Here is a 22,554-nt window from a genome sequence, read left to right on the forward strand (position 1 = left end):
GGGTTCTATCCTTGGGTTGGGAAGATCCCCTGAAGAAGGAAAAGGCTACCCGCTCCAGTATTCTGGCCTGGAGAATTCCATGGACTATCCCCATGGGGTTGCAGAGTGGGACACAACTGAGCGACTTGCACTTTCCTCTACTCTGTATTGAGGCTGCTATACACTGATGTTCCCAGTGCTGGCTGCCTCTATCACCTGCTCCTTCGTGGTCTCATCAATTCCTGTGGCTGTGGGTCATCTACAGGCTGAGAACTACCAAAGGCATGTTCCCAATCCAGATGTCTCCTCTGAGCCCCGGGTTTGGGTACCCAACCTCCTACTGGACTCCCCTTCAGATTTTTCACAGGAACTTGACCTGCTTAAGACCAGTTTTTTCATTCTACTACCTTCTCGTCTCAGTAAGGTAGCCAGCAGTTTGAAACCAAACAGGTTCTCTCACATCCAGTTCATCAGCAGGTCCTGCCATATGCCCTCAAGTCCACCTACTTCTTCTCCCAGCACCCTCATCTTAGCTGCCATCAACCTTTCTTTCAAAATACTTTATAGGCTTTACCCTCCTTGTGGTATTTGCTTAGTTGCTCAGTCATGTCCAACTCTCTGTGACCCCATGGACTGTAGCCCACCTGGCTCCTCTGTCCATGGGATTTCCCAGGCCAGGATATTGGAGTAGGTTCCTTCTTCAGGGGATCTTTCCAACCCATGGATCGAAACCCTGTCTCCTGCATTGCAGGTGGATTTTTTACCACTGAGCCACAACTCTTGCTTTATTCCAATGGGCACAGCAACCAGAGGAATCTTTTAAACACATAAATGGTATAACATCACTCCCTTACTTAAAACCCTTCAATGCTTTCCCATTTCATTGGAGACAGTCTAAACGTGTAACCTTGATTTTATTTAGAGTGTCATCTGTGGTCAAGTCCCTACCCAGCTCACCTCATCAGAGGCCACTCTTCCTGTGTCCACTGAGACCAAACCAAACTTTCAGCTCTGTGAACACACAGAGCTTGTGAACACACAAAGCTCCCGTTTGCTTAAAGGCCTTTAGTTTTGCTGGAAGCTTCCTACTGATCTTCATATTTTAACTTCATCTTATTCATAAGGACTCCAACTCTATCAGCTGCAACCCACCGCCAATCTCTATCTCTAGCCTCTATCTTCTCTCCATCTCAGAAGTGAGGCCTCTTCATTTCTGCTTATCCGTAAAATCACAAATGAGTTGTGATTTTATTTCTTTGTTCTTCCCCATTAGGGTTTAAGTTCAATAAACGGAGACACAGTGTTCTGGCACCATGTCTGTACCAGCAATGAATATTTATTGAATAAATGAAAATGCCAACGATTCTTTCCTCTTATAACTCTTCTGTCTCAAATTCATTTATGTCTGCAAAGTCTCATTCACCTTTCCTCCGAGGAGTTTTTCCTTCTCCAGTTCCCAGTGGGGTATGACAGCAGTTCTTCTCTCCTTTCCTTCCAACTGTACGGCCCCAGCCCTCGACTCCCACACAAACATCACACGTACACTCACAATAAAGTGGCAGGTGGGTGGCCTTTAGTACGACAGAGATTAAGAGCCTGTGCGATCCAGTCCTTAGTGGCAAGATCTTGCACTGAGCATTCTGCCCTTCAGAGATGCTCCTGGCAATAAAGGGAGAAGGCTCAAGAAATGCCATGTTTTAGGACTTTCAGTTTAAGTACCAAATACCTATCCTTTGAAGTCAAAGCTTTCTAAATGCATGAGCTCTCACGTTCTTGTCTTATAAAGGCAATCGACCACATTTTAGAGCCATAAGATACATCAGGCCACTTAGTCAGTCCTCCCCAGCCCTGATCCTTTCAGGCCACTACAAAATATCAAAGTGCGTGTGTGTGTGTGTGTGTGTGTGTGTGTGTGTGATCTTTGAGACCGCATCTACTGCTGTAAGTTACAGAGAAAGAAGAGTGGAGAGTGAGAAGCCAAGGAGAGAAACACAGACTCTTGGGGTGAAGTCCAGAGGGAAGATGGCAAGACCAGCATTTCGGATGTGATTTTCTTCTAGAAGACTTTCTGCATCTCTTGTCCTCTGGCCTCGCTGCAGTTGGTGCTGGGAAATGACAAGGACCAAATGGATCTCAGACCACCTGGCAACGGGCCCCTCCAGGAACCACGGGGCCAGCCCTCCCGGCCCCGGCGGGTGGGCTCACAGGAGCAGAGTCCCCTGGAGATGCTGCCTTTCTTCTAGCCACCGACTCAGACCCAAATCCAGACATCAGCTTCCACTCTACCTTGAGACTTTCACTCGAATCCAGGATCTGAGACCCACTTTCCCAGGCAGGCAGCTGTTCCGAGCACCCCTAACCTCCTGTCTGCGGGAGGCCCTGGGCTGACCGTGGGATGTGGCTCCCCACCAAGGCTCACTCTGTACACTTACGTCTGTAAGGGCAACTCGTGGTGGGTTATTTTATTTTTTTCTCCTCTTCTGTTTTATGAAATTACCAACAAAATCTAGTAAGGGCAGAGGAGTCAGAACAGCCCCAGACTGCGAGCCAGGAGTCAGCAGTGTTCTGCCTTGACTCCACCTTGGCAGCACTGGCCTTGGGTAATCCATGCAGCCTCTGGTCTAAATTGCTTTCACCTGTAAGACTGTGCAGTTCTCACTGCCAGGCTCGCTTCTCGCAGGTGTTGAGGAGATTAAAGCAGACAGTGTGTGTGAGAACGCTTTTGAGAACAGCCCAACCTTTCACAGATGTAAGGTATTACTGTCACTAATAATAACAACAACAATAATAATATAATGCCCATCTCTGAAAATCACTCTATTTTTTTTAACTTTTCAACTTCAACGAAAAACACTCTTGATAAGAAAAAGGAGAAAATATTTAATTGAATCTATCTTCATAAAGTCTATGAACTTTTAACTTTCACATGAAAGAAAACATATACTTTTCCAGTCTATATTCAAAATAGAGACTATATTTGCCTTCACTTAATAAGATTTTTATACCTCAATTGTTATATTGCTATGCTAATTACATTCCTGTTATAGAATCAATGGATAATTTTTGGGGGGAGGGACTTTATTAATACTAACTTTTACAGTACTAATAATAGCTGCTATTTTTGAAATCCAACTATGGGAAGTAAGAAAGAAATAAAATCTTGCTCAGCCCAACTCTTTCAGCTAAGTAGTTTTACTTCCCTTCTACAGAAAAGCTCAGGGTAAAAATTTCCTGCCCAGGGTAAAAATGAATAACTGGCCAACCTCAGGATTTTGAATTCATGTCTCCCTTTGTCTCATATTTGTGTTTTTACTTTTAAATAATACTCTCCGTGAACTTTATTACAGCTCTGCATCAGTAGAACAAACTGCAACATTCCTTTTTGATCATTAAATTAGATGAACAAGTAACATATTTGAGAAAGCAAAATTTAGCTAATTGCAAGACATTTGTTGATATCCAAAAGGTTTGGGGAAATGAATTTTGAGGTTCTGACAGCACCTGGACAGTCAAGATACAACGTGATTTTCTGTCACCATGCTGATCCGGGCTTCAAATGATCTACAAGGGAGGGATATTGGGAATTTGATTCAATAGAAAGTCAAAAATGGAGATATGGGGGAGGGCTCTTTTTTCTTAATGTTTATTTTGATCATTAGTCTTTGAGTTAATTACACAACTAGTACTAGGTTTTCTTAATATTTATTTTCACTCAATTATGACAGTGGTCCTCAAACTGGGCCGCACATCAAATCATGTAATAAAAATTTTAATGCAAATTTCAAGGCCCCCCTCAACCCAGATCTGTTAAGTCAGAATTTGTGATATCTCTATCTATGAAATTCCCCCCAGGCATTTCTGATCTAGCTGGTTCTTTGAATCACTGGTCTTTTTTGTGTGATTTATGACCTTTCAGAATTGATTCTCTTAAGTCTTAACATTATATCGTCCTTATACCATTTAAATCACTTGGCTTCTTTTCAATGGTACTGAATTATAAAAGCTACAGTTACTGAAAACCACAACGTTCTATAATTATGACTCAAATGGGTTGAAAATGGAAAACATACACATATAAAATTTTGTAGAAAGTCAAGGAGGAAAAAAATCCTAGCTGCCATCAATTTCCCATGTTGAGACCTCATGTTGCAACTTTCTCCCAAAGTGAATTTTATGTCGGAGCCATAAAGATCTAAGAGCCCCTCGCGGGAATGCTGGCAGCAGCTCTCGCAGGCCATTAGAATCACCTCTTCCATCCCTCCCCACCCCCAGCCACTTCAGTAAAGACTTTCAGCCTCTCTAAGAGCTCCCCGCACAAACTATCAATAATTCACTGTTTTCTAACATGATCATTTGTAAGAGATATTTTTCTGTTACTGCTGTCAACAAAAACCTGTTTAATTCACACAGATTATTATTTTCCCCATATGTTCCGCAACTCAGAGCTATAAATAGACAACACGAATGTTACCCACAATGTACAAATAGAGAAGCAGCATGACATGGCCAACGGCGTTGTTCAATATTAGAAAACTGCGTTAATGTGTAATTGCAAAAATCTGAAAACTGGTCCTAAAAATGAATGGGTTAAAAGTCATCCAGTAACAAAAAACAAACCAACAAAACGATACGGTCCCAAATCAGTGCAAAATTTATTCTAAGAAAAATCTTTATCTAGCATCTTGAATTTTTAACATCAGCTCCTTTAAAGTGAAGCCAAGTTTGTTCTTCTCTTAAACGTACATTATTTCCTTTCTGAAAGGCATCCTTTCAGGTGACGCTTTTGAAAACCATCATCCCGTCAATCCTCTAGTATATTTTGTCTTATCCCTGGACAAAGAGGACGGTGATAAAGAGGTTTTAACAGAGTACTCTGTGCCTTTATCACTGCCACGTCGACTTTGTGACCTAGGAAACCAAAGCAACTTTTAATGGCCAACAGAAAAGTTCAAGCTTTCCCATTCAACCTCTCAGGAAAGAAGACCGGATCTAGACATAGTTGAGCTAGAGCAAGAAATAGCAGGTCTATCTGAAAACTGCCTATCAATTTGGGGATTTTACATGCTAGTGATGGAATATGGAGGCATACTGGTAAGTCTGAGCAAAATAAAATACCAAATAATCCCCAGTTCTTGAGAGTGTACAAACTGCATCAGTCTGAAAATCAGTCTATATTCATGGTGTTTGTTTTCTCTTCTCCCTTTGAGAGACATGTAGAACACATCAAAGATCATGAGTCAGTGTTCCGTAAATTTTACTGTCTTCGTGTTGTAACACTCACTAGTGTGGAATGATGAGCCACTGGAATGGAATAACCATTTTCTTGAGAACACTTTCATGGGGATAAAAGTTTAAGCCAGTTCCTGTAGTTAGGTTTCTATGACATTCTCCTTTGTGTTTACATTGGTTTGGAAAAGAGAGGGTCTATATGGATTTCATTTTTATTAAGCACAAACAGAGAGGCTTAAAGAATTTTCACAGTTCAGCACTGATTTTTGCAACTAACACAGAGAGTCTTATATGCAGTGAGTAAATGTTGCTGGTGATTTTTTAAAGTTTTATTCTAAAGAAGTCTTTGTCCTGTGTTATCTTCCTTTAACAGCCCACTTTTCCTGTAGGTCCCGCAATAGGGACAAATACGGCGATTAGCTTTGCTCCTTACTTAGCACCTGTAACCCCTGGAGTTGGGTTAGTCCCAACGGAAATTCTACCCACCACACCTGTTATTGTTCCCGGAAGTCCACCTGTCACTGTCCCGGGCTCAACTGCAACTCAGAAACTTCTCAGGACGGACAAACTGGAGGTACTTCAATTATGTTTGTGTTTTGAGATGCCTTTGGGGGTAGCAGTGTACTTCTATGGAAGTGAATGCTTGTAAGATACCAATTCAGTCTTGCAAAACAGCCACGCACACAGATTCACCTAAAAGTCGCGTATTTCATAATTCTCCTGTTTGAATTGAAGGCCAAGTATAAAGGAAATTAGTCTGTGGGAAAAGAATAAGTTCAATACAAATAAAAATCGATCATGTGGAATGTGTACTCAGAGGCAAAATATGCAACAACCAATCACTATGTGGGTCATGGAAGTGGCTCCCAAGGGTTCCATCTGTGTCAGGCATGAACCTTTGCTGGATCTTGGAAAGGTCTGTGAATGAAGTTTAGGAAGCCAGCAGCCAGGATGAAGGGGACACTCAGGTCAGAGGTGGGAGGAAGTAGGACAATGACTACAGACCAACTGGTGTGATCGTGTTTCAGTACTTTAAGAGCTAGTATGGCTGCTCCAGCACGCTGCAGCCCCGGTTGTATGTAGGTAAACACGGGGAACTAGAGCCTGGGAGAGTCTAATTATTGATTTGAGATATTTTCTTTAACTGACATTCAGGTCTTCTAGAAAAGTCAAGAAAACAAATTCATATATTTGTAAAATGTAATTCTTAAATCAGGAGTCAAACCAGCTCACCTGGGTTTAACTTTACTGGGTTTAATTTCTTTTTAATCAGGGCATCCATTTATCTTAACTACTCCATCCTCTGATATTTAATAGAGCATTTTATATGGAGTATAAAGAATCTGATAGATTTTTCAAAGGGCTCCTTAAATTTGATCACCAATTATAGTTAGGTGATACATATGTAAGATTAGGATATATACTGTGCTTTATCTTGGGATCATTCGAGAATGATTTTTTCAGTGTGCATTTGTTTAAATATTTACTCTATAAATCTTGAAAGTGATAAAATGTTGCCTAATACCAGCTTCCTTCTGAAGTATATGGATCCCCAAATGAAAAGACTATAAACTCCCATCGCTACGGTTTTGATCCAGCCTACCCCTGTGATTATTGAACAGACCTTTCACGGGACTGGAAAAGTGTTTGGGGCGCCACCTGGTGGACCTGTGAAGCTTTCGTGTTCAGTACGTGACTGTGTGGTTTAGAAAACAAATTAAATCAGTCGAGTTGGGAACAAGTTGTCCTTCCCAACAGGATTGGCAGACAAAGACATATATAAAAGTGATTCACGAGGACTTTAGCAAAGCAGCTTGCAATTTATTTCAAAGCAGGAATGAAGTCGGTTGCACACAGAGCCCCTAGGTAAATGCTCCACTTACAAGGGGAGGCTTACTCACAGTCTGTGGGAACGGCTTAGTAATTTTTCTTTTGTACATTTTATGAGCTAAAGATGGAATGTTGGATAATATCCAAAGTAGAAGGAAACAATTAATAATTTTGTGATTTATCTGCTTGGCCTTCAAACTTGCCTGGCCACTGATCAGTGAAACTGTATTTCCCAAGAATCTTTGACTCTCACAAGGCTTCCAGTGTCATGTCAGTGACCCTTCCTATAAGTCACTAGTGATCAAGATGTGAACCACCACTTAAGCACATCAACACTGGATGTAGAGCCTGAGAAGAAATTACCATTTCACTAATAATTTTTCTCTGATACAGATATTTATAACTTGTTTCTTATTTGTGTTATTTCATGTTATTGATATTTAGGGCAAGATTAAGAATACTCTTTAAATTCCAAGGAAAATTTTCTTTATACCGTTAACTCTTGATCCATGGGAATTCTCAGAGGATGGAGCATTTTAGTTACTAGAGATTTCAGGATAATTAAGGACTGAAGAATAAGAAAAAGAAACATCAACACTTCAAAATCTATCCTACTTCCTTCTCCCAGGCCCTGCTTTATCTCTTCCCATATTTCTCTCCTTTTTATCTTTTCTTTATTGTCAAAAATAATAATATTGTGACTGAAATGAAAGTTTTGGTGTCTTGGGTATCATAGTTCTTCTAATCCATGATTAGAAGCCCACCTTATCTTGTACAGCAGGAGAGATATAGGGGAAAACGGGAGTATTCACATTCACCCTGCCCCCCACTTCCCGTCCTCAGGGAGGAGAAACAAGTTTGTCACTTCTCCTTAATTCTTTTTGGAATTGTGCAGCTATGATGTTGTGGCTGGATCCCTGCATGCAAAAAACCCCACAACTTCCCAGAGTTGTCATGGTAGGAGATGTAGTTATATACAGAAGACCAGATTTTATACATATATATGTGTGTGTATATAATCTCTGAATTAGTATATATATATTTTATTTCCTTCCTTCCCTTCTCTATAAAAGTAAATAAATATAAATAAAACCCAAGAACACTGGGAGCCTTGTTGATTTTTCTGTTATCTTAGCTAAAGTGTAGATTTTTACTTCCTTGCTCAATACAGATTCTCACCTCAGCAAACAGGGCGAAGCAAAATTCAAGTGATCATAGTTTGCCCGGGATTCCAGTGACTTGGGTTCTGGATAATCGAATGTTGATTGTAAATGGCACAAAAGCCAGCATTCAAAGAACGGGAAAGCATCTTCTTCTTCTTTTTTTTTTTTTTAAACTGCATCACATGCTCTTCTCCCCCCGTGTCCTAGGTCTGCAGGGAGTTCCAGCGAGGAAACTGTGCCCGGGGAGAGACCGACTGCCGCTTTGCACACCCCGCCGACAGCACCATGGTCGACACAAACGACAACAGCGTAACCGTTTGTATGGATTACATAAAGGGGCGTTGCATGAGGGAGAAATGCAAATATTTTCACCCTCCTGCACACTTGCAGGCCAAAATCAAAGCTGCGCAGCACCAAGCCAACCAGGCCGCGGTGGCCGCCCAGGCAGCCGCGGCCGCGGCCACAGTCATGGTAAGTGGGGCGCGCGCGCCGCGCACCTTCCCCGAAGCCCGCGCGCCCGGAGCCGCGCCTTCCGCGCGGGCACGCGCACGCGCGCCTCGCCGCCGGGAGCGGGGCCGGCTGGCGCTCCCGCTGCTCCGCTGCCTCCGTCCTGTTGTGGTTTCCCCGCCCCGCCCGTTTCGTTTTCGTTTTGTTCCGTTCCTCCCTCCTTCCCTTCGCAGCACAATAAGTAAATCCCTCAGGCGGGCGCAGGGAAGCCGGGGGTGGGTGCAAGGGCCCCTCCCCAAGCCCAGCGCGCCTCTCGGAGCGCGGACGCGGGCGGGACCGGGCTAGAAGGACCAGGGAGGCGGCCCGGAGCCGGGGAGAGAGAAGAACCGGGCGGAGGATGGCCCCGGGCCGGGAGCCACTGCCCCCATTTTTTTGCTCCCCACTTCTTGTTACTTATTACAAAGGCCATGCTGCAAACTCGCTCTCTCCCTAAAAGAACATTTATGCAGAACATCAAGTCATGAAACAGATGAAGATGGAGCTGTATGGATGGTGCTTTGAAAAAAAAAAAAAAAATAATAAAAGGCCTGGAAGCTAGCCCCAAGTCCCCTGAGTTACAGACACAGGCCTCCCCAGCACCTCTGGGAGCCTGTTAAAGCTCCACTCAGGCCCCCGCCCCAGACCTTTGGGATCAGGATTTAAATTTCCAAACATCCCCAGGTGGATTGTATACGTTTGAGAAGCACCTGCCTAGAACACGTTGTTGTTCGGTCGCTAAATCAAGTCCGACTCTTTGCAACTCCGTGGACTGCACTAGCCAGGCTTCTGTAGTCTGGGATTACCTGAGGGCACGTGCAAGTTTTTGAGGACAGCCACTTCCCCCTTTCTTAGTTAATTGGTTTGGGTGTGGCCCGGGCATGCGTCTTTTCTTTTCCAGCTCCCGGGGAGTCCGTTGTGCCGCAAAGTTTGAGCACCACCCGCACAGGGTTGTAGAATTAATCTGTTGTGGTGTGAGATCTCTGGCTTGACGTCGGTGTGTTTTAATGTGTGATAGACACTGGATAATCCATGAGACCTGGCGCTCATCGGGCACTTGGTGGATAGAATAAATAAATTAGGCAGTTTTCCTTGCCCTCGGGAAGCTTGGAGTTCAGTAAATGACAGGGATAACTGTCCTCCATGACGTGATGGAAATGCATCATGGGGTCCAGCTTCTGGAACTATGAAAAAATCAGTCCTTATTCCTTAGATACCTGTTAAATACAACAAACCACGGGTACTAACCATTAGCGCTGAGCTCTGAATTTATCTGAGCCTTGATTTATCTGCCTGTTACCTGGAAGTGGGTTTCCCTGGTGGCTCAGAGGGTAAAGAATCTGCCTGCAAAGCAGGAGACCTGGGTTCGATCCCTGGGTGGCGAAGATCCCCTGGAGAAGGAAGGGAATGGTAAGCCATCCCAGTATTCTTGCCTGAAGAATTCCGTGGACACAGGAGCCTGGCTGGCTACAGTCTGTGGGGTTGCAAAGAGTCAGATACAAGTGAGCGACTAACACAACACACACTACCTGCAATCCTAACATCTGCATAATCAACATGTTCTTGAATCACTGAAGGAGAGAAGTGGCAGTCCTAACATCTACATAATCAATATGTTCTTCAAGCATTGAAGGAGCAGTGTACCTGGAATAAGTCAATGGTAGATGACCTGGGTTGATGGAGATAAGAGAAGAAATGCCATTACATTTATACACACTACCTGATTTCTTTAAATTGCCGATCTATGTGCCCTTTTCCGTGCAGTTGCACACCCTTCTCATCAGAATGCACAAAGGCTGTTAGAGTGGATGTCAGTATGTTTAGTTGCTGTAGTTGCCTTGATTGTTACACTGTGCTGGGCTTGGAGTTCTGATACGTCAGGTGGGCTTGCAGCATCAACAAAGACAACCCGAAGGAATGTAGTTTCAGAACAAACGCATCAGGTTCTTTCTGACAATGACATGAAAGTTACTGAATCTGCAGTGTATTTTGAAAGTGAGAGGCTCATTTGAAACCAGTTACAGTTGGATGAAGTCAAAGTCTTCTTACTCTAGTAACAAGATTACTCAGCACCATGAAGGAAAAATGATTATTTTATTTAAGAGAATGAATGGGTGCGATGATTGCAGCCAGAAGATATTAGTATTCCATTCACCTGGGTTCCATGCCTGAGCTCCAAGAATTTCTGTAGTGTAGTTTTTACTGTTGTCCAGGAATTCCTGCTTTTTTGATTAATTGGACCCTGAAAATGAATTCAAAGCTTTGAGTCCAGAAAAAGAGGCATCTCTTTCCTTTAGAGCCTTATATTTGTACAGTACCTCTTAAAACATGGGCATTGTTCTCACCAGAATTTTTCAAATGTGAAAATAAGTCAGAGCTTCTCTTTGGTAATTTTAACACAAAGGATATCTGGTCTTCAAGACAACAGTCTTTCTTCACACACAGACACACACAGACACACACACACACACACCAAAATGGGGCTGCACCAGAAGATACTTATTTTGTAAAAGGAAACAAGACCAGCTGCCATCAGCTAGTCACGAAAACATGTTCAGGAACTTTGAATTCCATCCTACTTGTCCATATCCCTTTCTTCTGCATTGAAGTGGCAGCTCTGGTTACTGTCGTCCACGATTCTTGACTCCTCAGATTTGGTCTTTACCTCTAAGGCCGGGCAGTTGGTTCGCTTGCCTTGAAGTTGGCTTGCTCCTTGATCCAGAAGATGAAATGCCTGGCTACATGCACACACGCTATAGAGAAGGCTCGGAGAGGGGACAGAGGATCAGAAATGGTGGTGAAGCCAGCTAGAATGGATGCTCAGTATCTGGCACATAGTAGGGGCTCAATTAAAGAGAATCTGGTTCTCTGCGTAGGTGCCTAAGGATGCTCCCAAGGTTCACTGGCCTTGGGGATCTCTGAGGTCTGCTCTAAGCCTGAAGATTTTTCAATATAGGTAAACATATGGCTGCAGTCACATAATATCCTCTAAAACAGAACATCTGTGTACTACAAAGGCACATTATAACGTGATTATTCACCCATACAGTTTTTAAAATACATTCCACACATATCCCTCAGAGCGTGAGACATGCAAGATATTTATATGTCCACTCCAGGAGCTGTGTGTTTCCTTGAAAAGACAAGATATTTGCATCTAGTAAAGAAACCCAAGTGAGTGGTAGAAAGAGAGATGCTCTCCGTGTCCAGCTCACTTTAGAGCTCTCAGCTTCTTTAAATTCCTAGTTTATTATAATTTTGATGGAAATTACATTCATCAAATGCGGATTGGAAAAAAGAGAACATTAGCCTTTCAGGTGATTATCCTAGGGAGAAATACTTAGTATCTCTTTTTCTACTCGGAGACTTCGTTAAATGATCTTTTGTTCAAAATTTTGTTCACAAGCACCAGGCTTTAGAGACATAATCACTCTCCTAGTTAGCATATCAGAAAAGATCAACCCAAGAGTAGGTGTGTTCTTTATCTCCCAAGGACTGAAAAAGTGAAGGGAAGAATGGAATCCAGAAAGTCCAGGCCAAAATGATTTTGAGTTTAACCATCCAGTTAATAAGCTTTCCTGTGGCTCAGACAGTAAAGAATCTGCCTGCAATGTGGGATACCCAGGTTTGATCCCTGAATTGGGAAGACCCCCCTGGAGAAGGGAATGGCAACCCACTCCAATATTCTTGCCTGGAGAACCCCATGGACAGAGGAGCCTGGTGGGCTACAGTCCGTGGGGTCGCAGAGTCCAACATGACTGAGTGACTGACGCGTTCCCTTTGTTTGATCCAGTTAATGTTAGTGCACTCTATGGGAACAGGCTATGGAGCCTTATGTAGTTAGTATAGGCTACTGTAAGCAAAAAAAAAAAAAACTTTATTATCTAGCAATGTAAAAATATATTGGAATAAAAAAATAAAAGTGGTATCATGAAAATTACATCATGGCAGACTGACATTGGAGGAAAGAATATGCAAAGCTTTCTTGTTCTGAATCTTGTTGGTTTTTTCAGATGTTCACAGTTCTGCCTGTAGAACAGTGATTTTCTCTGTGATGGCCTCTATCCAGACTGCCTTCCAAAACATCTTTTCCATTGGCCATTCTAAACCTCTTCTCTCCCTACAGTCCTTTCCACGTTATTTCTAGTCTCCCGCCACCAACTCACCATTAGCCCTTTATCTCCTGTCACTTTCGTACTTTTAATCCTGAAACATAAAATGATGAAGAACAGCTCTTTATTGGCCAAGGAAAATGTCATTCATTGTTCCTATTTTAAGGGTTAAATACTATCCCATTTTCTTCCAAATGCCATACTTGTAACTCAGAGCTTTAGAATAAAACATTTTGTATTTGTTATACAAGCCTTGGGGATTTACCTATTGTGCTAAACATAGAAAAGGGGTATTTCTTTTTCTTTTTCTTTTCTTTTTTTTTTTTGCATTGGAGCTATCCCTTTGACTTTATTTTCATAGAATTCCATCATAAAATTTTTAGATTTCTTACAACAGTTATCAAGGAACAGGAAGATTTTCTCATCGTGGTCTAAATCAATCACTATTTATTATTATTTCAGCTGTTTAAATGAAACTATCTGCCCAAAGGATGGTTATAAGTTACAGATATGATCTTACTTCTTACATTCCAAGCAGTTCATTGCTATTTTGTAGCTGTTTTTGCTATTTTTAGCTATTGTACTGTTCTAGCCACGAGTTCCACCTCTCATTAAGTGGGTTGGTCACTGATTGTAGTTAAAAGTACGAATAGAATTATTAGATAAAATTATTTTGATACCCGAGGACACCCGATACCCTTTAAAGGGTATTTTCTCAGTGTAATCCCGGTAAGTTGTTTGCCATAAATTGAATAGAAAATTCAAATGTGGTGGAAAACAGAATGGAAGATAAGTTAGTCATTAGAAACCATACGGTGGAATGAAATGGAAATTTGAGAAACCTACTCTTCAAATTCAAAACGTGTTAAGTTTGGAAGCTTACTGCATATTGCCAGATCCACACTAGCAGAGTGAAGAGAAAAATTGAGACAATTATCCACATAATTCAGACAAAAAATTAAGATCCAAACCCAAACCGTTTTGCCTAGATAATCTTGTGTTTGAATATTTTTTTGCCTGAATTGTTTGTCTCAGTTTGCCACTTCATTTTGTTAGGCTAGATCGTCATTAAAACTGACGTTTATGAAAGTTAAAGACGTATTTTTTTTTCAACTTGGATCTTATACATAGTGCATTCATTATTTTATATTTGAAAACTAACTTATCAGAAGTTCTTCAATCCTGTGGCCCTTGAAAGTTTTGCATTTTTTTCTGAAGCAATATAAAAATGCTTATGGTGTGTATGCAAGCTGCTGTTTTAATTAACTTTCCTGAATTTCAAACATCTATATTTTACTCTCTTATATGCTTTTAACTAAGGTATAGTAGATGCATTTTTGCTTCAATACTAATTTAAGGTGTAATATTCATTTCTTTAGAGAACATTTTTGTTGTTGTGCATGCCTAGTGTTTTGTACGTTGTATATTGCATTCAGAATATTTTTTTCCTTCTCACCTATCCACAATGCAATGCCGTTCCCATGATGCACCTCTGCTTGCTGTTTACCTGTATGTTAATTCGCTTGAATCCCATTGGCCCACTGCCATCATGTGCTCGCTGCCTGTTATTAAAAGACTCAGTCGACTGCCAAAGCAATGAAGCGACCTCTCGAAGCATCTGTAGACCTGGTACTTTGACCTTTCACCTTTCGCTTTGCATGTAGCTTTTCAGAGAACCATCGAGATTTGTATTACTTGTAAAATATCGGTTGCAAACAATCATTATGTTTAATGAGAAAAATTCAATAAGGTGTTTAGCCATCTCATTTTCATATGTAATATGTGGAATAAATTAATCCTAACAAATTTTAATACCTTTTCCAAAAGAGTGAAGCAAATTTAAATTACTTGGCTCGTAAAAAATGCTCATGATAATCCTAATTAACCTTTAAATTCAAGAAATTGCCATTTTTAAAGAAAAGAATAGGTATTAATATTCATAACACAAATGCTTCCTCCCCCTCCCCCCCTTAGAATAGTTTAACTCATTTTAAAAGCTGAAGTCATTTTTCGCTGTTGTTGCTTGATAGTTTTTCTTTTCCTTAGTTAAGATGCTACCGTTTTGGGGTTACCGAAGTCATGCTTTCGCTCGCAATAACAAGTTCTCACTCATTCGACATTGCCGCTGTTTAAATTAAGGTGCATGGCAGAGGCATCTCCTTAGCTGTCATTTTTTAAAAGTCTGTTGCGATTGATGATCTCTGTGGACACTGAAGGTGTGTTTACTTTGAGTTATACATGTCTTATCCGATTCTTCACTTCTAGGCCTTCCCTCCTGGTGCTCTTCATCCTTTACCAAAGAGACAAGCACTTGAAAAAAGCAACGGTGCGAGCACCGTGTTTAACCCCAGCGTCTTGCAGTACCAGCAGGCTCTCACCAGTGCGCAGCTGCAGCAGCACACCGCGTTCATCCCGACAGGTGCGTGCCCTGACAGCTCCAAGTCCTGTGTCCGTGTGCCCTCCGGTCATGTGCTTTCTTTCTCATTCCTTTAAGCTGTTTGGTGGCATCTAGTTTGCTTTTTCAAAGGTACGATAAATACAGCCTGAAACTTGTCATTGTCCTAGCTATCTAGATAATTTACCTTGCTTGGGAAGATAGCTAAAGACGGTTAGGATTCTAAAGCCAAATATTCTGTAGAGTTAAGTGACCGACTGAACCTATGAGAAGCAAATAGCAGTTAGGGCTTTGGGTTTCTCGTATTTACACAAACTGTGTAAAATTGTTTATGTAAAGAAGACCTCTTATGTGTGACATTTGAAACTTGTCATTAACCCTGAATGACCTAAAAATAGCAATTCCAGTAAATACTAACCTTTTTTTTTTCTATTCCTATTCAGAGCACTAAAAAAACAAAAACAAAAAAACAAAATGAGGCTATTCAAATTAAAGCAATCCTCTACTCATATTTTTACATCCATTCTCTCTCTTTTGCCATCCTTCTCAATTTCCACCAAGTTCACAAATATAGAAACCTCTTATCCTCAATTTCTAAGCCAATGCCTGATAATAGTAGGTGCTAAGGTGCTTAACTCTGTCGTTCTACTAAGAAATGAATTCTATTAATCATAGAATCTTGAAGGTTAAAGGAGTCTTAGTGATCTCCGCATCCAGTTGATTGTTTTACAGATGAGAAAGCTGAGGCCCCCCAAATGTGAAGTGACTTCCCAAGGTGGCAGGACTAATGAGAAAAAGACCTAGAACCCAGTTACCCTGAGACCAGTTTGATTTACATGACATGACACCAGCCGGCCTCCATATGTGGAGGCCAGAGTCCTCTTTTGGAGTCTGATGTAAAACATCAGATAAAAGTGAAGAAGCAAAAATACAATACATGCCAACCCTCCTCCATGTTTTTACCCATTTGCCTGACCACAGACCTATATACACGTACAAACACAAAGATTCACCATAAATGGCTGGGGTTTTGACCTTTTAATCTGAGCTAAACGCAGGGATAATATTTGCAAATTAAACTTTGCTAGAGGATCCAAAAAAAAAAATTTTTTTTTAAAGAACCAGGAGTGATTTAAGCTTTAGTGAGAAGACTGTCCATTGAATTCTTAGTTTGAAGTCAAAATTTTCATCCTGTAATAGTGACTTAAAGGTCAATATAGATGAATAACAATTTTATCCTAAAGAAGCATTCTGATCCCAATCCACTTGGGTGGACTTTTCAGGTTTCTTACCCATTTTCTTAAATACTGTAGCATATCTGGAATTAACATAGGAGGGAGTTGAATAAATATTTCTATCCTATTCTTCATATAAAATCTATACTTTGAAATGAATTATTATTAAGAATATTTAGATTGTAGTAAAAATATCAACTGTGTGAGTAAAGTGGTTCTTAGCGAACAGTTTTCTTAGTTTAGTTCTCTTAACATAAATAGACTCACAGACCTATAGTGAGTCTCTAAATCAGTAATTATCAGGGCTTCACTCTTGTCCGAATACAGCCTTAATTGGTTGCAGTTGTAGCACAGCAGTAATAGTACTTGTAATCCACTTGATGTCACATGTTTATAAAATAATTACTAGAAGGTAAACTTTTCTTGAGGTTCTGTGTGGTTTCTCCAAGTGTCTTATTTTATAGACCTCATCACTAGATGTTTTAAGGGAGAAAAAAATATGGAAGAATATACTGAGGGGAAAACAGAAAAAGGCAAGTCTGTTTCTGAAGACTGGGTGGTAATGCCACCACCATTTCCTGGGAATGCCTCTGAAAGCCTGGAGCTAAGCCATGCAAAAGACTGAAGGCCTCTAACCCGTACTTAACTCTTCCTCTTTTTGTCAAATCACTGGAAGAATTCTCATTTAAAAATATTTCACCTGGAAACCACTTAAAGACTGCCAAAGCAAGAACAAATAACATCCCTGTTTTGCCATGACCTGATTAGAGTTGGTAAGACACGTGTAGAGGGCCCAAAGGCTGTGCTGGGTGCTGTGGTTGTGCACTTCCGCCCTCTGCTGGACTCTTTAAGAACTGTTCAAATGTGTCCAGCAACCCTCTGTTGAGTGAGCTTTGGGAGCCGAACAGTGGGTCCTAGTCCACTTAATTCTGTGCTTTAGAAGTATTTACATCTGTAACATGATATAGATATAGTGAACAGACATGTGGATCCCATGCTCTGAAGTGTATTTCAACTTCTGTGAAGTTTTCACATGTTTCTTTTAAATGATGAAAGAATAATTTTATTAAAAGGATTTTAGCATAAGTCCTGGGCTTCCCAGATGGCTCAGTGGTAAAGAATACGCCTCCCAATGCAAGAGAGGCAGGAAACTCGGGTTCGAGCTCTGGGTCGGGAAGATCCTCTGGAGGAGGAAATGGCAACCCACTCCGATATTCTTGCCTGGAAAATTCCATGGACAGAGGAGCCTGGCGGGCTATAGTCCATGGGGTCTCAAAGAGTCAGATGTGACTGAGTGCACTTGCAAACACACACACACACACACACACACACACACACACAGCATAGTCCATCTCTTAGTTAATTCCATAACAGAAAATTCAGTGTTTATTTTCCTGTAGTTTTTATTTCAGCTTTCTTTCTCATAGGCCACATTTTTAGCCTAATTTAAGATGATAATGATGATAATCAGTCTTTGTTAATCATTGTTGTTTTAAATCCTGCAAATTAAATGATGATGCTCAAAACTTTTTTTGATGATGCTCAAAAAATTTTTTTTAAATTGGTAAATGAAGGGCTCATTACTTTTAAATTAACTGATTTTTCTATAAATACATTAACAATTATCATAAGGATGAAACAAAAAGTGTTTATGTTCTCCTGGAAGTTACGCAAAGAAAGGTAATTCGCAATGAAGTTTTTAATATACTGCTAAAATTCTCCCATTGATACAATGCAACTTTGAATTTTAGGAACTCTGCCTCCAGGCTGGAGAGATACTAATATAAAATATTATGCAAAATATGGGATTCTTCCCCAAACCCATGGTAATATAATTATCACCCTGGTTGATGCCCTAGCACATTGGCAGTGAGTGGGATTTTTCCTTTTTTGATAGGAATTATTTTAACCTAGTGGTTATACTTTTCCTTTGCTCTGTTAAGAAAGTGACAAAAACCACACACAAAAATAGCAGCATAATAATTCTTGACATTTCTCTGACAGGTTTATTCTGAGTTCCTGTAAGTGTTCTTATCACATTACTCTTCAGGATAGTTCTGCCAGTGGAAGGCATAATTATTTGCATTTTGCAGATGGGAAAACTGAGGCTGTGCTTATGCTGCAAAGTGGAATATATGATTCATGGACGTGTCCCGATAATCCTACTCAGAGATTGTAGACTTGAAATATTTGTACAAGTGAAGCAGAAGACGTTTGAAAAGTCTTTGTTGATAGAATTAATGCCTTAGTGAAATGCTTCTACCAGTCGGAACAGAGATGACCCACTGACTCTCTCATTGACTTAGTTCATTAAGTTGGAAATAGAGAGTAAGTAGAACAGGGAGGTGCTAGCGCAGACCTTCCCTGATGATCAGAAACCATGCTCTTACATAAGCTTCTCACATATCTTGATGAAAGACTGGTCAGTGTTTAGTGGAAACGCTATGTATATAACCACAGCAGAATGTATTTATCCTGTTTAATTCAGCAAGCTGTTCTCGAACACATGGTCTGTTCTGGGTTCCAAAGGAGTAGGAGTACCCAAAGGAGTTCAGAACAAGGCAAAAGTCAAATCTCATGCAGAGCACCGTAGGGAATTGGAGAGTGAAGAAGAAAGAGACAGTGTATTTGGCCATCAGATCTACAGTAGGTGGTGGTGACAAACGACATGCAGCAAGAAAGACTAACTTTGGAAAGAAAGACTTTGCAAAGGAGGAGAAATGCCCTTAGGACTTGGAGAGGAAAATTCTACCAGTGGGGGAAGAGCATCCCAGGCAGGGGGATGAGCATGGATTGGGAAGAGTGTGTTTGAGGAATAACAAATTGTCCGTTGTATCTCTAGTGTGACATACTGGAGAGGCTGTGTTGGTGGGGGGAGGGTGACAGTGGGGTGAAAAGGCAGAGATGGGGCTTAGAAAGAAATCAGGAGAAGAATCTGACATTGAGTAAGATAGCCACACACTGCAAAAATCATGTGTTTCAAATACTCATATCAGGCTTACCTGGTGGCTCAGCTGGTAAAGAATCCACCTGCATTGTGGGAGACCTGGGTTCAATCCCTGGGTTGGGAAGGTCCCCTGGAGAAGGGAACGGCTACCCACTCCAGTATTCTGGCCTGGAGAATTCCATGGACTGTGTAGTCCATGGGGTCGCAAAGAGTCGGACACGACTGAGCGACTTTCACAATGTTTGTATCACTTTTGGCCCCATAGAGATGCTCATCACATTAATTTGGTTGAGTGTTTCAGCCACGTCCTGAACTGAGGCCAAAGGATAGGCACCCCCTAGCCCAGTATGGCTGCAGGAGCCGCTGTTGATGGTTTGCAATCCCGTGACATTTGTGTGTGTTCCAGGAAAGCCCATCCATGTTGGAATGTAAAAGAATAACGTGAAATTTCTAAAGGAGTAACTTTGACTCCAGCCATAGTTGACTTAGTTGACTTTGAAATCATTCACAAACTGGGTACTTTAATGAATTTTAGGAACAAGTTGCTCCCAACACACTCTCGCTGGCAGATGAGAACATTCACTCAATTAACTGACTGCCTACTGTGTACCCCATAGATGTAGACAGACATGAACCCTGCCCTCCAGAGTTTACAGCAGAAGAGGAGGGGTGGATTTCAATGAGCAGCCATATAAATGTATAATCAAAATTTTTATGAGTATAATGAATGAGAAAGTAAAGAGTTGAATAAGGTTTAAAATGGAAACTGATTTCAGTGGCATGTGAAGATAGGTAAAAGAACAAGTGAACAGTTTTTGGAAGAGGCAACATATACTTTAAGACTTGAAAATGGGATAAAGATGATTTTTAGGCAGAGGGCTTGGGAGAAGCCCAAAGGCAGGCCAAACGTGTGATGAATTTGGTTCAGAGAAATGAGAGGCTAATCTGTCTGGAGCTTGGTGCCAGGGGGAAAGGGGTATAAGATGCGCTGGGCAAACAGACAGAGACTAGACCATGGGAACCTTTATCCTAAAAGCAGTGAGAAGGCAGTGAATCATTTGCAGCAGAGAAGTGAACAGACCTCTATGGGGAAGGTTTACTCCACCAGCAGAATGGAGCCTGGACTAAATGGGGATGAGAATGGAGGCAGGAGGCCCAGTTAGGATGTTACTGCATATCCGAGCCCATGTGTCATGGTGAGAAGTGGCAGTGGAGATAGACCAAGAGACAAACAGAAGGTGCATTTTAGAAGCAGAATTGCTGTGTCTGATTGGTGAGTTGGACCAGGGAATTTCACAAGGGAAAGTGATACCCAGAAGAGCTTTCAGTTTAGGCTACGGCTGCTACATGGACGGTGATGTGTCCCATCTAGCGTGTCTGGAGGTGCAGAAATGGGTGCTGTGGGAAATGCCTGGATGTATTAAATTTGAGATGCTTGTGAGGTCTCCCAAGTAAAAAGTCTGGATAAGCAGTTAGATGGAATGACCTAGAGCTCAGGGGAGCAATCTGGGAGGGATACATAAGTTTGGAAACGTTGAGCTTGTAGATTATATTTAAATCCTACATTGAATGACACCATGGAATGAATGGTATACTAGAAGAAAAGTGTAGAGTAGCTGAAAAGGAATCAGTCTGAGCCCGAAAAACTCTAGTGTATAGAGATATAGAGTGTATGTGTTTGTGTGTGAGTCTCTGTTATCAGAAAATCCAAGAGAAAGAGAAAAGAGTGGTTTATTACAGAGAAGCCAAGTGCTAAATGTTACCATGACTCAGGAAGTTAGATGAAGATGGAAGTGCTCCAACTGACTGCAGAAATGACTTTGCAGTTTGAGTGGAGAGGTGAAAATGAAAGTCAGATTGGAGAGGACTGAAGAACAGATGGGGTCAAGGAAGTGAAAGTGTATGTGTAGGTAACTTTCCAGAAGTTTCATTGTGAAGAAGGTTAGAAAGGTACGGTGTCATGAACAGGATTTGGAGGTGCTTGTATGTGTTTCCGGCTGGATGTATTAGCACATGTTTGCTGAAGAATCCAGGAGGAGCCCAGTTAAATAGCCTCTTTTTCTGACTAGTTACTAATATTGGCCTGATCAAAATATGACTGAGCGACTGATCTGATCTGATCTGATCTGATCAAAATACAGATCAAGCCAAAAGTCTCCCTCAGGTGTGATCAGTTCAGCAGAGAGAATAAAGACCTACACATCTCAGAGTCTTTATCTAGTGTCTCAGAAGGCAGTTGTAGAACCCTGAGTGGATATACCTACTTTGATTAAAAACTGCTTCTCTGGCAGCCACATGACACCCAATCTTCAGTTATCTAAATCCTTCCATTAACTTGATTTTCAAGGAGCTGAACCAGAAGTAGGTAATTCCTTTTAATACCTTTCTTTTTTTTTTTTTGGTATTCCACAACATGCTTTATATTCATGGTCAGTTTTCTGATTCAAGTATATTAATAAGACCATCCACAGATAAGACAGCTATTCCCAGGGAAGGACTGAGATCTAGCCCCCTCCTCGCTCCCTTCTACCCACCGAGACACCTACTTGAGGTTTCCTAGGAGTTTCGCCAAAGGTACCCCTCAGGGGTCACCTAGTAGCAACCATAACAACCCCCCAACCCCAGTCCTGTCCCAGCCCCAGTTCTGCAGTTTTGCAGAGCCTCTGCCTAAGCAGTGCTTAGTTTTACGGGAAGTCACCGCTTCTTTATCATAATGAATCTCATAACAGAAAATAGATCACACATATCCTGGTCAGCCTGTCAGGGGAACCTCTTCCTACATTGAGGGCTTTCAAGCAGCAATCTAAAATTCACCCGACCCGCAACCCTTTGATTTGGAGGGTACAGAATCTTAATTACTGTTTTTATTTTCATATTGTCATCGACACAAAACATTCTACAATCACACAAGCAAACTCTTGATGCAATAAGGTCAGCGTGATCTAGTGAATACCAAACCTGACCTGGATTTTAGGAATAGATTTCTATTTCTAGCCTTACCCTTGACTCCCACGATGCATGACCTTGGAGTAGTTACTATGCCTCAGATTTTTCATCTGTAAAATACCCACTTCCTGCCTTGGAGGAGGAACTGGAGAATGTCTGTTAAGATACTGTGAGGTCTTAGAGAAAGGAGACCGCCGCATGATCACATGTCATTCTTATTTGAGTCATGTTGATG

General features: G+C 41.4%; 1 protein-coding gene across 12 annotated transcripts in view; it reads left to right on the forward strand.

The window, feature by feature from the left end:
- MBNL2 (muscleblind like splicing regulator 2) overlaps positions 1-22,554 on the forward strand; it is a 161,784-nt gene that overhangs the window by 109,568 nt on the left and 29,662 nt on the right. For 8 of the 12 annotated variants that reach the window (XM_027557853.1, XM_027557842.1, XM_027557848.1 and 5 more), the window contains 4 exons: positions 5,582-5,782; positions 8,409-8,672; positions 14,372-14,425; positions 15,062-15,215. In XM_027557853.1, coding sequence (XP_027413654.1) covers positions 5,582-5,782; positions 8,409-8,672; positions 14,372-14,425; positions 15,062-15,215 — 673 coding nt within the window. The remainder of the gene's footprint in view (positions 1-5,581; positions 5,783-8,408; positions 8,673-14,371; positions 14,426-15,061; positions 15,216-22,554) is intronic. The other 4 variants (XM_027557852.1, XM_027557851.1, XM_027557849.1 and 1 more) reach the window with 1 other exon arrangement.

Source organism: Bos indicus x Bos taurus, chromosome 12 (assembly GCF_003369695.1).
Source record: "Bos indicus x Bos taurus breed Angus x Brahman F1 hybrid chromosome 12, Bos_hybrid_MaternalHap_v2.0, whole genome shotgun sequence".
Classification (NCBI taxonomy): domain Eukaryota; kingdom Metazoa; phylum Chordata; class Mammalia; order Artiodactyla; family Bovidae; genus Bos; species Bos indicus x Bos taurus.